At 44.3% G+C, this 13,408-nt stretch overlaps 1 protein-coding gene across 3 annotated transcripts; it reads left to right on the top strand.

Annotated features, from left to right (window-relative positions):
• Positions 1-615: 615 nt before the first annotated feature.
• Positions 616-13,376, top strand: gpatch1 (G patch domain containing 1). 3 transcript variants are annotated; one of them, XM_028957160.1, is made up of 20 exons: positions 616-697; positions 2,105-2,239; positions 3,977-4,062; positions 4,150-4,307; positions 4,378-4,466; positions 4,553-4,605; positions 5,073-5,312; positions 5,396-5,546; positions 5,630-5,709; positions 6,423-6,630; positions 6,699-7,046; positions 7,884-8,065; positions 8,146-8,273; positions 8,353-8,471; positions 9,646-9,812; positions 9,970-10,249; positions 10,342-10,401; positions 10,627-10,682; positions 10,787-10,935; positions 13,138-13,376. In XM_028957160.1, the coding sequence occupies exons 1-20, from the start codon at positions 634-636 to the stop codon at positions 13,169-13,171; spliced, it is 2,787 nt and encodes a 928-aa protein (XP_028812993.1). In that variant the 5' UTR covers positions 616-633; the 3' UTR covers positions 13,172-13,376. The 3 variants fall into 3 exon arrangements, with proteins under 3 accessions (XP_028812993.1, XP_028812992.1, XP_028812994.1); XM_028957159.1 differs by having other exon boundaries at positions 10,784-10,935; XM_028957161.1 differs by lacking the exons at positions 616-697; positions 2,105-2,239 and adding an exon at positions 3,829-3,883 and having other exon boundaries at positions 10,784-10,935.
• Positions 13,377-13,408: the final 32 nt, after the last annotated feature.

Here is a 13,408-nt window from a genome sequence, read left to right as displayed (position 1 = left end):
CAGTGTGTGGGGACGGTACTTTTACACAATGTGTAATCATAACTTTAAATGTATTATTATTGTTGTTTGATGAGGGTAATAGCAGTATGTTCTCGTTTTTGTCTTTTGACATCAGTATGCTAGAATAGTTTTTCATGAAATTATTTTATCATGCCCCTGTTTCATCAGAATAAAATATGGAATATTTGGAATGTAAAGATGGAACATAATATGCTCTCTCTAACCTTGAATAGTTTCGGAGGCAAAAAAAGTGTTAGTAAACATTGCCTTTATTTGCAATATAGTAATATATTCTTAAAAATAAATGCTAATTTTCTGTCAGCATCAACTATAAAAAAAATTCCAAATGATTGTGTACAACAGATGGCAGTTAGAGAAAGACGCCTATTTTCAGCTGGATGCGTTTTTGATGTGCTTTAGAGATATGTCACCACACATCATATGTATCTCCACATATGCACATTCGTACAGTTTGAGCTGGGTGTTCACCCCAGGAAAACCGCAATGTGGAGAATGGAGAAGCCAGATGAACAAGTAGAAGTGCTGGGATGCGGCGCCAGGGGGCGCTGCTGCCTTTCGCGAATGAAAATGCTCGTGTGTTTTGGTACCAGTAGGCCACCGTATGGTTTAAACATGGCGTCCGACGGCGAGGAAGACTTCGTAACGTACGGGATAGCTCTGGAGCCGCTGGAAGAAGGTACTCTGGCTTCATCACTCACGTCCCGACACAAACATACCATGAACAGACTGGACGCAGCGCTCAGTCGAGAGACGCAACAAGCTGAAGCTGCGTTTACACTAAAACGAATGACGTGCAGCGCTTCTCTGAATCACACTGACTTCTGACCTAGGCAAATAATAAAACCCGCACACCCTCGGTGTAGAGAAAAAACGAATTATTGAGCGTGTATGAATTGGCTTGTGGTAGTTGTGGAGCTCCATAGTCATTTCAGGCGTATTGCCCCGTGGATCCCTGTTAATGAGACATGATCATTAACCAAACAGCAACTAGACAATCTCCGAGCCTGGCATATCATGTTCTATATTGCATATGAGGGTGAACTCATGCACATAGTACAGAAAAACAGCATCTGCCTACTGCCTTATTTACACTGCTCAATTAAAGGTAACACAAAAATAAGACATCCTAGATCTGAACGAATGAAATATTCTTACTTTGTTCTTTACATAGTTTAATGTGCTGACACAAAATGTATTGATTGAAATCAAATGAATCAACCCATGGAGGTCTGGACTTGGAGTAACATTTTTAAAAAAATGTGGAAAAACACACTATGCCAAAACACAAATGCCAAACGTGCTGCATGGGGTTTGGCTGTAAGCACCTGTGGATGTCGGGCCCTCAAACGACCCTCATGGAGTCTGTTTCTGACCGTTTGAGCAGACACATGCACATTTGTGGCCTGCGGGAGGTCATTTTGCAGGTTCTGGCAGTGCTCCTCCTGTTCCTCCAACACAAAGGCGGAGGTAGTGGTCCTGCTGCTGGGTTTTTGCCCTCCTACGACCTCCTCCACATCTCCTGATGTACTGGCCTGTCTCCTGGTAGTGCCTCCATGCTCTGGAAACTATGCTGACAGACACAGCAAACTTTTTTGTCACATCTCGCATTGATGTGCCATCCTGTCTGAGCTGCACTACCTGAGCACTACCTCTTGTGTGGGTGGTAGTAGCCTAGTGGGTAACACACTCACCTGTGAACCAGAAGACCCGGGTTCAAATCCCACTTACTACCATTGTGTCCCTGAGCAAGACACTTAACCCTAAGTTGTCCCTGTAACTACTGATTGTAAGTCGCTCTGGATAAGAGCGTCTGATAAATGCTGTAAATCTAAATGGTAGACTCATGCTACCACCAGAGTGAAAGGTGACCAAAACATCAGCCAGAAAGCATAGGAACTGAGAAGTGGTCTGTGGTCACCACTTGCAGCTCCACTTCTTTATTAGGGATGTTTTGAGTATATGTGTATCTGTATATCTTCATAAATTAAATTATCATCAAGTGAAAGGGGATTCAGCACTGATAATAAGTGCCAGTGTTCTCCATGCAGCTGTTCTAATATTTAATGTTGATATGTGGTTCTAGATGAACCAGCGAAGCGGCCACTCCCCATTCAGGAGCAGACGGTCAAGGATGAGAAGGGCCGATATATGCGTTTCCACGGTGCCTTCACTGGCGGCTTTTCTGCAGGATACTTCAACACTGTGGGATCTAAAGAAGGTTTGTTCAGTTCCACTTCTCATTGTAGATGGATGAATAAAGTAGAGTTTGGTGTTCCACAAGGTTCTGTCCTAGGTCCATTACTTTTTTCTCTATACATTCTCTATACTTTAGGCGACGTCATCTGCAAACACGGTATTAGCTTTCATTGCTACGCTGACGACACACAGCTGTATCTGTCAGCAATGCCAGACCAGAGGCAGCAGCTGAACAAAATAGAGAATTGTCTGAAGGACATTAGACAGTGGATGCTCACCAACTTTCTCCTGTTAAACCCTGACAAGACAGAAGCGCTTGTAATTGGGCCTCAAGCAGCCAGGCATAAACTGGCTGACTACACAATAACCCTGGATAGCCTTTCTATCTCACCGAGTATTGAAGTGAAGGATCTAGGTGTCATCTTTGATGCAGGTCTCTCATTCAGTTCGCACGTAGATAATGTCACTAGAATAGCATTCTTTCACCTTAGAAATATTGCGAAAATAAGAAATATAATTTCAATGCATGATACAGAAAAGTTGGTCCATGCATTTATTACATCAAGGTTAGATTACTGCAATGCATTATTGTCTGGATGCTCTAGTAGGTGCATGAGTAAACTCCAGCTAGTACACATCACCCCAGTCTTACAATCACTGCACTGGTTACCCATCAAATTTAGGATTGACTACAAAATCCTACTTTTAACCTATAAAGCTCTAAATGGTCTCGCCCCACAGTACCTGAGTGAACTTTTGGTTCCTTACGAACCGCCACGCCCCCTTCGATCAATGGGTGCAGGGTCACTACTGGTACCAAAGGTGCAGATGGTCACAGCTGGGAGCAGATCCTTCTCCTATAGAGCTCCGCAGTTGTGGAACAGCTTGCCTGTCAGTGTCCGGGATTCAGACACAGTCTCAGTGTTTAAATCCAATCTCAAAACCTATCTGTTTTCTCTGGCTTTTTGCTAAAGTCCTAGACCCTCATTTCACTTGATTTTGACGCAGTGTCAATTATAAAGTCCAGTTTATCACAGAGTCCCCCTGTTAGACACAGACAAAGTTAAATTCACCAGTTAGGCTGTCCTAGTTAGGGTACCGGGCCACTGTAGCACCAATATACCATTATAACCACAGATTTCAGTATCGGTCGTACAGTGCAACCGTCTGCCGCTGCTTCTGTTTGTTTTTCTCCGCAACACGGAATCAAGCACCCAGACTACTGGCAGACCCCAGTGAAGAGACAAGCAGATACATCCTGGTTCCTGACAACTGCTTTACAAGGACAAAACATGAAACAAACCAGAGGGTCACCACAGCCACCACCACCATTACAACTACAGCTTCAGGGATCTTCAAATGGACCAGTAACATCATTACGGACACGTAATCTAGACCATGACACTGACTACATCCTGGACTTCTCCAACCCTACAACCGTAGGACTTATCATTATATCATATCCAACCCTGCACTGATACCATTTGCAGGCTCACTCTACCCTGGAAGGGGGTCCCTCTCTGTATCACTCCTTCCCAAGGTTTCTTCCTTTCTTTTTTTCTCTCTCCTAGAGTTTTTTTTTTGTGTGGAGTTTTTCCTTGTGTGCAGAAGGGTCAAGTGTGGGGGTGTCAACTGTAGGGCCTGTCAAAGCCCATTGAGACATACTGTATGTGATTTTGGGCTATATAAGAAATAAATGTTGTTGTTGTTGTTGTTGATGAGCAAATGGTGGCATGCTCTCTCTTCGTGTTTCTTGCAGGATGGGCTCCCTCCACCTTTGTGTCATCGCGGCAGCAGAAAGCAGAGTGGCAGGGCTCCAGGCCTGAAGATTTCATGGACGAGGAGGTTATAGAAAGCAGGGGCTTCAGCTTCAATCATTTTGCTCACTTCATGGAATTTGAAAGACTGATTCTGCTTTGTGTTTTAATTCAGGATTTTAGTGAACATGGCATCGCTCCTCACGAAATCACCACTACAGATGACTTTGTGTCGAGAAGAAGGAACCCTATTAGTGAAAAAGCTCAGGCCATCAGTTCCATGCAGGCCTCATTTCCTGCAGATCGCTTGCTGGATTTCCTGGTTCCAGCCCGGTATGAGAACAGACATGGTTTTTCTCTTTCCTCATGTGCTTCATTTTCTGAATCATTTGTGTTGTGACAGAACGTCTATAGGGGTGGAGTTGCTGAAGAAGATGGGGTGGAAGGAGGGGCAGGGGCTGGGACCCCGAGTACGAAAGAGACCTAAAGCAGGTGTGTCAGCATGGCTACATTATTGTCATTTTTCAGTTTCTGGGTTGGGAGTGAACTTGCTGTTTCCCCATATATTGTCCTCCTAGAAACCCGAACGTACGGCTGTGAGATCCCCCCCAACAGCTCCGAGGAGTCTGAGGTGAAGCCCCACGGCTCTTCTCCTCATTAATTTTCTACATTGCTGTGTGTGTCTGTGAGATGAACCTTCACTCTTATACCTTCACTTCTCCATATTATTCTTCTTGTTCAGGTTGGGACAGGAACTTTTTTTGAATTTAAGGGTTCCTGGAAAGCATGAAAAGAAAAATTTTAGAATCCGAAATAAACATAAAGTTTTGGAAAAGTAATTGAAATTTGAATGAATAACATGAAGTACATAGTTCCATGTAATACAGCGTGAGAAATGTTTTTCTACATTTTAAACTGGCGGAGGTCCGTTGTATCTTTGTTTGTTTTATGTAGTGAACCACATCATGTGCTACACCGTGCATTACTTAAATATTCCAGCACCTCCGCAGCTGCGTTTCAGATAGCATAGTCATGAAAATTATTTTGGAAGAACCCTGTGAATAATAACTTTTCTCCACCCTTTTACACCATCAACAGGAGGAGGACTTTCACCTTGAAAATGTCACCTTTGCTCCTAAAGACGTGATGCCGGTTGACTTCACAGTGAAGGATGATGTTCGGGGGCTGGGCTACCAGGGTCTGGACCCACTGCAGGCCCTGGGTGGTGGTTCTGAGCCTGTACATATCAACCTCTTTAGTGCGGAGTCCGATCGGACCAGCAGTCTATTTGGTGGACGCTCAGCAGGCCAGCAGCGTAAGCGGGGCGTGGCAGGACAGGTGACGTCTGCTGCTAGACTTGTGGGATTATATCAATATTGTCTAGTGAAGGTTGTGATGAGGACTCTGTTTTGTCCTTGTAGGCGTTTGGGGTGGGAGCACTGGAGGACGAAGATGCTGACATCTACCACCGGGATACAATGTCCAACTATGACTCGGTGCTTGGTGGGGAGGAACCAGGAGATGGGCTGTATGGCTGGACTGCCCCTCAACAGTACAGACGTAGTCAGAAAGGTGAGGAAGAATGAAATCCTGGAGTCAAACAGCTCTTCTTTTCTTGGAAATCTCTGATTTCTGACTGCTAAGTTTTCTCTCAGACACCATGAAGGATGCCTCCTACCTGGGCAAAATTTTGGAGGGTTTCACATTGGCTTCCAAGGCGGCTGAGACTAAAACAGTAAGTTCTTGTGATGTATCCCATCTTGTGGGGCATTGATTCACACAGTGCTCACATTACTGCACAGGATTATAATGTACTGTGTGGTCCACTGCTTGCAGCAGCTTCATAACGGGGTCCTCCATGAAGAAACGCTGCTGAAACAAGACCTCTTCAGTTTTTGGACTGGTTTTATGATGTTTTAAATTCATTTTGTTTCTTGAATGAAGCAGTCCCAAACCACGATACCACCACCACAAGCTTGAACAGCTTGGTTGACAATTTCTTAAATTTCCTCCAGGGAGCCCACTCATGCTTGCCATCCACTTTCACCCACAGGATAGGGGTTTACAAGTATAAACGATTATCTCCCTACATTAATGATTCCCTGTCCTTCTCCTGGGTACTGGCACTCCTAAACCATTCCAGGTTATAGAGGGACATCCTGCAGGACATCTTTCAAGCAGTCCCACTGCAAGACAGTGAGATGAAACACCCAAACCCTGATTCGTATTTCATATTCAAACTGCCTAGACATGGACATTCTTTTGCCATTCACACACAATTTTCCCTATGACCAAGTATAACATTTTGTTGTGTTTTTCCCTAATTTAAGGTCTTGTGTGAAATTTGTGATATTTTTGCTGAAATATGGAAAATTCTAAATCAACACAAACATCTAAGCACTGATGTATTTTTCTGTGTGTTGCATCTCTAACAATCTCGTTTTCTAGGTGTTCCCTCCCCCTGTTCTCCCTCGGGATTTTAAGCCAGTGCACTACTTTCGCCCTGTGGTGGACTCCTCTACGGTCAGCCCTCAGCTAGCTAAGGCCCTAGAGATGTCCCATGGACAGGTATCCAATCAGCCACTGCAGCAGGGCAGTCGCCACCAGCTTGATTCCTCCCAGAGGAGGGAGCTATTAGGAGAGTCGTCAATTAAAGGTAGTGCGGCTGCAGTCATTGTTTTTGTGGGTGTGTGAATGCGTCTGTAACCCGGTGTTCCTCTGCAGGTCCCAACTCCGTATTTGAACTGTTGAGTGCTGAAGACCAGCAGAAGCTCTGCAGCATCCGTAGTACCACCCAGGAGCGGTGGGGCTCTAGTGGTGGTCAGGTCTCAGAAGTTGGCCGGGCAGCCACTGTAGCATCCGGTGTGGCTGCAGCCAAGCTAATGGCACAACGGGCCCAGTCCAGGCGCTTACTGTCCACAGAGTCCGTTCCAAGTCCTGAAACAGAGGCCTTCACAGCCTGGAACAGTCCCACCATCGACATCAGCAGCGCCTTTCGTCCATTTGAGAAGAACCCCCACAAGCAGGCACGCTATGAGCTCTACATCAGCCGGCTGAAGCAGGGTGAAAAAGGTATTTGCACAGTTCTGTTGGTCCTAGAAAGGATCAGATACTTCAATTCTATTAAATAAAGGCATGTGTCAGTAAATATATTTTTCCAATTATACTGTTCACATGAAATGTACAGCAAATGTACAGTCCACATTGATATTAACTTTCAGAAAAAGTGAAAGTGATTATCATTGTGAAACGCTGCAGCACAGCCCATGGTGACACAACGAAATCTGTCCTATGCTTTTAACCCATCACCCTGAGTGAGCAGTGGGCAGCCATGACAGGCGCCCGGGGAGCAGTGTGTGGGGACGGTGCTTTGCTCAGCGGCACCTCAGTGGCACCTTGGCGGATCGGGATTTGAACTAGCAACCTTCTGATTACGGGGGCCGCTTCCAACATGCTGGCAGAAATCGGTTTCATACTTGGTGGAGAAATCTATGAGAACGAAACTGCCCCACACTACCTTCTCCAGACCTGGTGTGCAGTATGACTGGCAAACAGGCCCATCCACATGTTGTGTAGCAAACTTTAATGAAGCTCACAATGTGGCCACCCCAGTAGAGTGGATTATTTCTGGTCGGAAACCTTGCTCCTTCAGAGTTTTTTTTAATAAATCCATTACCAGTTTTATTGTTGTGTCTTAGGGGGCTTTTAGTCCATAAATAAATACTGTTCCATTCCACTTTATTAGACCCAATGGACTTTACTGTAGCCTTCATGTGAAGAGCATCATTGGAAAAACAGCATGTTTACTGAATTCACTGTGTACACATTCAGTCCTTAAATTCCCCACTGTATATAATATAAAATGTATGGTTATGGTTGTCATGGTTTCCTCTGCGCGTGTGTGAGCAGATGCTCTGGACCAGAGTCTGGACCCCACCATGACAGAGTGGGAGCGTGGCCGCGAGAGGGACGAGTTTGTCCGCGCCGCTCTGCTTTACAAGCCCCGCAGCTCCTGTCTGGCCAGCCGTTTCACCCGCAGCCAGCATGACGAGGACGACCCTGACAGCGTGGAGGTCACACGCGACCAGGAGGTCATTTGTAAACCTGATCATCAATTAATGCTGTGACTGTTGAAACACAGACACTTTGAACCTGATGTTCTGTTTCTCAGAATAATGTAGATGACAAGCAATCAGCTGTTGGGATGAAGATGTTTGGGAAACTGACAAGGGACACGTTTGAGTGGCACCCGGACAAACTGCTCTGCAAGAGGTTCAACATTCCTGATCCATATCCAAGGTGAAGAGAGTGAGATGTGTACTGTGTGGAGATTAGAACCGTTTCAGTACGTTTTTGTTTGCCACACTCCTCCTTGCAGTTCAGGCATTGTGGGGATGCCTAAGGTGAAGAAAGACAAGTTTTCTGTCTTCAACTTCCTCACTGTCACAGACACCATCTTGGAGGAGAAGAGTGTCTCCAGCACTTCCACATCACAGGGTAGGAGTCTCCCATCACAAGCTTTTCTACGCTTGCATAGAAGCTAGAGAATTGTGATCCATGTTTTTCAATTTCCGATTTCATACAGATATAGACTCTGGTTTTTACTAAAATATTATTTTTATTGGTGTTGTGTTTATAAATCACTTAATTCACATCACTTCTTATTCATGGAGCAAAGAAGTTCTTAAAATTCATTCAAATAAGAAGCAGCATCAACTGTTACATTTCAAAGAAATAAAGTAAATGTTCTAGTATTTTTAACATAATGTAACATAAGTTTTAAACTGCACAACTGAAAAAATATTTTAAATATAGAAAAGCTGTGTGTAAGGATTAAACAGAAAATATTAAAAATAAAGTGCAGTCAGTAACAAAAAAAAACATGTTTTTTCCTAAATATAAAACCATTTTTAAACCATGGAATTTGGAAGACGAAATAAACATATAAAGTTCTGGAAAAGTCATTGAAATCTTAACACATGAATGAATAACATGAAGTACATTGTTCCTGTAAGACCGCGTGAGAAACGTTTTTCTACGTATATATCTACAACGCTTAAAACGTCAGAGAACGTATGGTCATGAAAATTGAAAAGTCATGGAAATTCTTTTCTAAAAATGTGTAAGAACCCTGGACATTTTAGTGAATGTCCAAACCAATTTCCTTAGTCAGTTAGTGAAGTTGCTGGAGATGAATGATATGATGTGGAATGGAATCTGGATCAGTAACTGGTTTTATCCAATCTGTAAAAAAAAGTCAAAATTAGACCCGCTACCAATATTGGATTGGGCTTAACCCTTAATTTCATCCTATCTTGAAGGTGTTGCAGGAGCTTCACACTCAGACCATGGTCATGTAAAACTGGCTTTTCCAAAAAGAATTTAAAGGAAATCACTGAAAGCCCAAAATGGCATTCATGTCCCTGAATGTATATTTACAGGAACTGGACCTGTTGCCTCCGTGATCAGTTCTCCTGCACAGTTCCAGATCCAGTTTATGATCTGATGATCTAGATTGTATATGCAGGAATGAAATGGACTGTCGTCGTCTTTCCTGTATAAACAGGACTAAGCATCTCATACCAGCATATTTAGCTTTATTATTAGGGATAATTCATATGACACTTGAGTGGGGATAATGGCTGCCTCTCATCTTCTGCTGTCTGTCAAGCTGTCGCTGGCAAGAGGTCTCGGTGGGACATCTCGGCACCTGGAAATCGGGTAGATGACCATCTGAGTGAGTTCCTCAGCATTGCCCGGAACAGCACATCAAAGAGTCAGCAGGAGCCGGTCACCTCTGCAGCAGCACTTCCTCCACCTCAACATGCAGCCTCAGAGGTGTGAAAACTTCAGCATTTTGGTAGATTTATGTAAATGTAGAAATTTTAATATTGACGTGTTTCTGCATCATTATTTTGATTATGAACAGATCACATATAATCATAACCTCACACCACTGTGACTACTAAAGCTCACCTTTGACTCTCACTTTCAGGTGATAGAAGGACGTGATCTGGAGCAGAAAGTAGCAGAGAAGAAGGACGGAGAGGAGGAGGAGGAGGAAGTCACAGAGAGTCGCCCACCAATGGACCTGTTTAAAGCTATATTCGCCAGCTCCTCTGATGAGAAGTCTTCATCTTCCTCTGAAGGAGAGAGTGAGAATGAGGAGGAAGAGGAGGAGGTTGAGGGTGCTGCTGGACTGGAAGAAATAAAGAAACCTGAGCCGTCCAGCACCACCCCCTGTGCTCCTGCCCCACCTCCTCCCAGTCACACAGGTACTTCCCCTCTGTCTGCTGTAATACTGGAGATGTGGAGAGGAAGGTGGTGGTACTTCATCTAGATGTCATTTTGCTGTGTCCTCGCTCAGGTCCAGATTCAGTCCAGGACAGGGAGTTTGGGCCGGTGTTGCCGCCTCCTTTTCTCTCTGGTCAGTACATCTTTTCTGATGGGTGTGTGTTGTGGGAGGGGTGTGTCAATTCTACACATACCAAAACATTATAAACTGTTACACAATTAAATTTTTTTACTGTGTTCTGGAACGGAATACATGTGAATAAACAATAGAAAACCTCAGCAGAGAGAGAGATTTTTATCTTCATGCGGCCTGGTGTCCAGTCGCTTTACTGCATGTAACACACATTTTACTTTTTAGCTTTAGGAGAAGAAAGGCAGAAAAGGCAGAAAACAAAGAAGAAGCATAAGAAAAATGTAAGTCATGTGTTTTAAGTGAAATAATCTGTCTCTGCAGTCCAGAGAGATGTTGGCTTTAGTTGAAGTAGCTCTGATGATCGTTTTTTTGACTTGAATAGCAGAAAAAGAAGCAAAAGAAACAAAAAGAAAGGGGCAAGAAAAACAGCAAGAAGAAAAGGAGGAGAAGAGAGGAGGAGAGCAGCAGTAACTCTGGTGAGAGTGATGAAGACCAGGGGACTGCTGTTCTTCCATCTGATGACCTGCTCAGAAGGTCTGCACCACCACAGTATTATTACACCCCAGTCTGATATTGATTACAGAATATTAGAGATTATAATGAATGTTCCTGGAGGCAGTCTGATGGTTTGGGCAGTGTTCTGCTGGGAAGCCTGGGGTCAAGCATCAGCTGGAGGTTACTTTTGACACGTGCAGTATAAATGGTATACGATATAAATTTGATACAGATTTTCATTATACTGGCCTACTGCAGAAATATCCACTCCTTCGCCATCACCTCTGCGAAACCACGCCTACTCGTAGCATGAACCATGCGTGTTCAGCTCCAGGTTGTGCGACAGCACCAGAGTACCAGACACTCAACTTCCGTTCTGTATGCAGATTCCTCACCATCCTGAATGAGTCCAATGATGTTAGTGTCATCTGCAAACTTCAGGAGTTTAACATCCGAGGTCCTGGAGGTGCAGTGATTGGTGTAGAGGGATAAGAGCAGTGGGAACCAGACACATCCTTGAGGGGCACCAGTACTGAGGGACCATGTACCAGAAGTGGTCTTCCCCAGCCTTACTTTCTGCTTCAGGTCTGTCAGGAAGCTGGTGATCCACTGACAAGTAGCAGGTGACTCGTTGAGCTGGGAGAGTTTGGAGGAGAGGAGATTTGGGACAATGGTATTAAAAGCTGAACTAAAGTCCACAAACAGGAAAGTGAAGTGATTGTCATTGTGAAGCACAGCACGGTGACACAACAAAATGTGTCCTCTGCATTTAACCCTCAAGCATCTTGCAAACTTCTCCACGAATGTTGACTCAAACCATGAAGGAAGGAAACTCCCACGCTGAATAGAATGTTTTGCAATAATAAAGAATTTCAGTTCACCAATCATTGTTAATATGGAAGCACACTTCCAGAGAGCTCCGTTACGCGGTGGAGCTGGAAGCCCAGCAGGTCTAACACTGCGTTGGGGATGCACTCACTGGGCCAAGTTTCAGTGAAGCAAAGGGCAGCCGAACGTGCAAAGTCCTTGTTGGTCCAGTTAAGAAGCAGCACCACTTTGTTTTGAAGGGATGGACGGGAGTGCTGTGTGGACGGAGTTTCACTAGGCATCTCCGGTAAGATCCGCAGAAAGCCACTGCTCCTGACTTTCTCCAAAAAATTTCTGGGTTTCTGAGAAATGGGTAGAAATTGTTTTAGACTACTGTAGTTAAGCTGTTGAAAGTGAAGTGATTGTCATCGTGAAACACTGCAGCACAGCACACGAGGCACAACGAAATGTGTCCTCTGCTTTTAATCAATCGGCCTTGGTTAGCAGTACGACAGCCATGACAGGCTCCCGGGGAGCAGTGGCACCTTGGCAGACCGGGATTGGGTTTTAGTAGCCTAGTGGGTAACACACTCCTGTATGAATCAGAAGACCAAGGTTCAAATCCCACTTACTACCATAGTGTCCCTGAGCAAGACAGCTTACCCTAAGTTGCTCCAGGGGGACTGTCCCTGTAACTGCTGATTGTAAGTCGCTCTGGATAAGGGCGTCTGATAAATGCTGTAAATGTAAAAGTATGAACTGGCAACTGTCTTCCTTAACCGCTAGGCCACCACTGCCCCAGTTAAGCAGTTTATGTCTGGAAAAATAATAGCCTAGATATAGTTTTATCAGGTATACGGTTATGCTATATGTCAAAGTGAAGGGATCATCATTGTGAAACAGCACACAACGAAATGTGTCCGCTGCTTTTAACCAATCACCCTTGGTGAGCTGTTGTCAGCCATGAAAGGCGCCCGGGGAGCAGTGTGTGGGGACGGCTCTTTACTCACAAACACGACTGAACACATAAACCATATGCCATGCTGCTTGATATGTTGAGTTATCTGTAAAAAGTTTATTATACAGTTGCTGCAGCTCCTTTCAAAAACAGTTACATTGAAATTTGCTTATTAAATGATGTACTGCAATATATACAGTCTACTGTCTATGGTAAATTTATATAAATTTTATACCATATCCTGAAGTTATTCTGTAGTTTTATAGATGCTGTGCTCCAACACACTAGCCATCACAAGTTAGTCCGTGTGAAAGTTGCTCAAACCATTATGCTTCCAACACCTCAAGTTGATAGAGAGTTGACACTCTCTGCCAAATGCCACTGCAACCCGATCACTAGTATTACTCTGCACATGACCTACTAATGAATCTTGGTGTGAGTTTTAAAACAAATCTCTCTCTACCTCTGCTTCTCAGACTGAAGAATTTGAGTAAAAATGCGCTGAGGTGATCCGAAGACTACGTCGAAAGCTGCCCTCCATGGACCAGTTTTATGTGCAGTGTCTGTTTTCTACCCTCCCCAGCCAGTCACCCTGCATGGTGGACCTCAGGACTTTGTCTTGTGCAGCTCTTTGCTGTACATTGTTTGTATATGATGTGTAGATGGGTGCAAAAGAAAGCCGAAAAAAGAATAAAGCAAAGAACGTCCTATTGAGCTATGTGTGAGTAACGGTATCGGTATTTCTCT

The sequence above is a fragment of the Denticeps clupeoides genome, chromosome 16 (assembly GCF_900700375.1).
Source record: "Denticeps clupeoides chromosome 16, fDenClu1.1, whole genome shotgun sequence".
Lineage (NCBI taxonomy): Eukaryota > Metazoa > Chordata > Actinopteri > Clupeiformes > Denticipitidae > Denticeps > Denticeps clupeoides.
Note: the sequence above shows the minus strand (reverse complement) of the source record. Positions and strands in the feature narration are given on the sequence as shown.

What these genes read in the sequence shown, in the direction of transcription:
- gpatch1 (XM_028957159.1), top strand. Translation starts at nt 634, where the DNA reads ATGGCGTCCGACGGCGAGGAAGACTTCGTAACGTACGGGATAGCTCTG. An exon ending in AGGCGGCTGAGACTAAAACA is followed by an intron (nt 5,710 to 6,422) that starts GTAAGTTCTTGT and finishes CTCGTTTTCTAG; the next exon opens with GTGTTCCCTCCCCCTGTTCT. An exon ending in ACCTCCTCCCAGTCACACAG is followed by an intron (nt 10,250 to 10,341) that starts GTACTTCCCCTC and finishes GTCCTCGCTCAG; the next exon opens with GTCCAGATTCAGTCCAGGAC.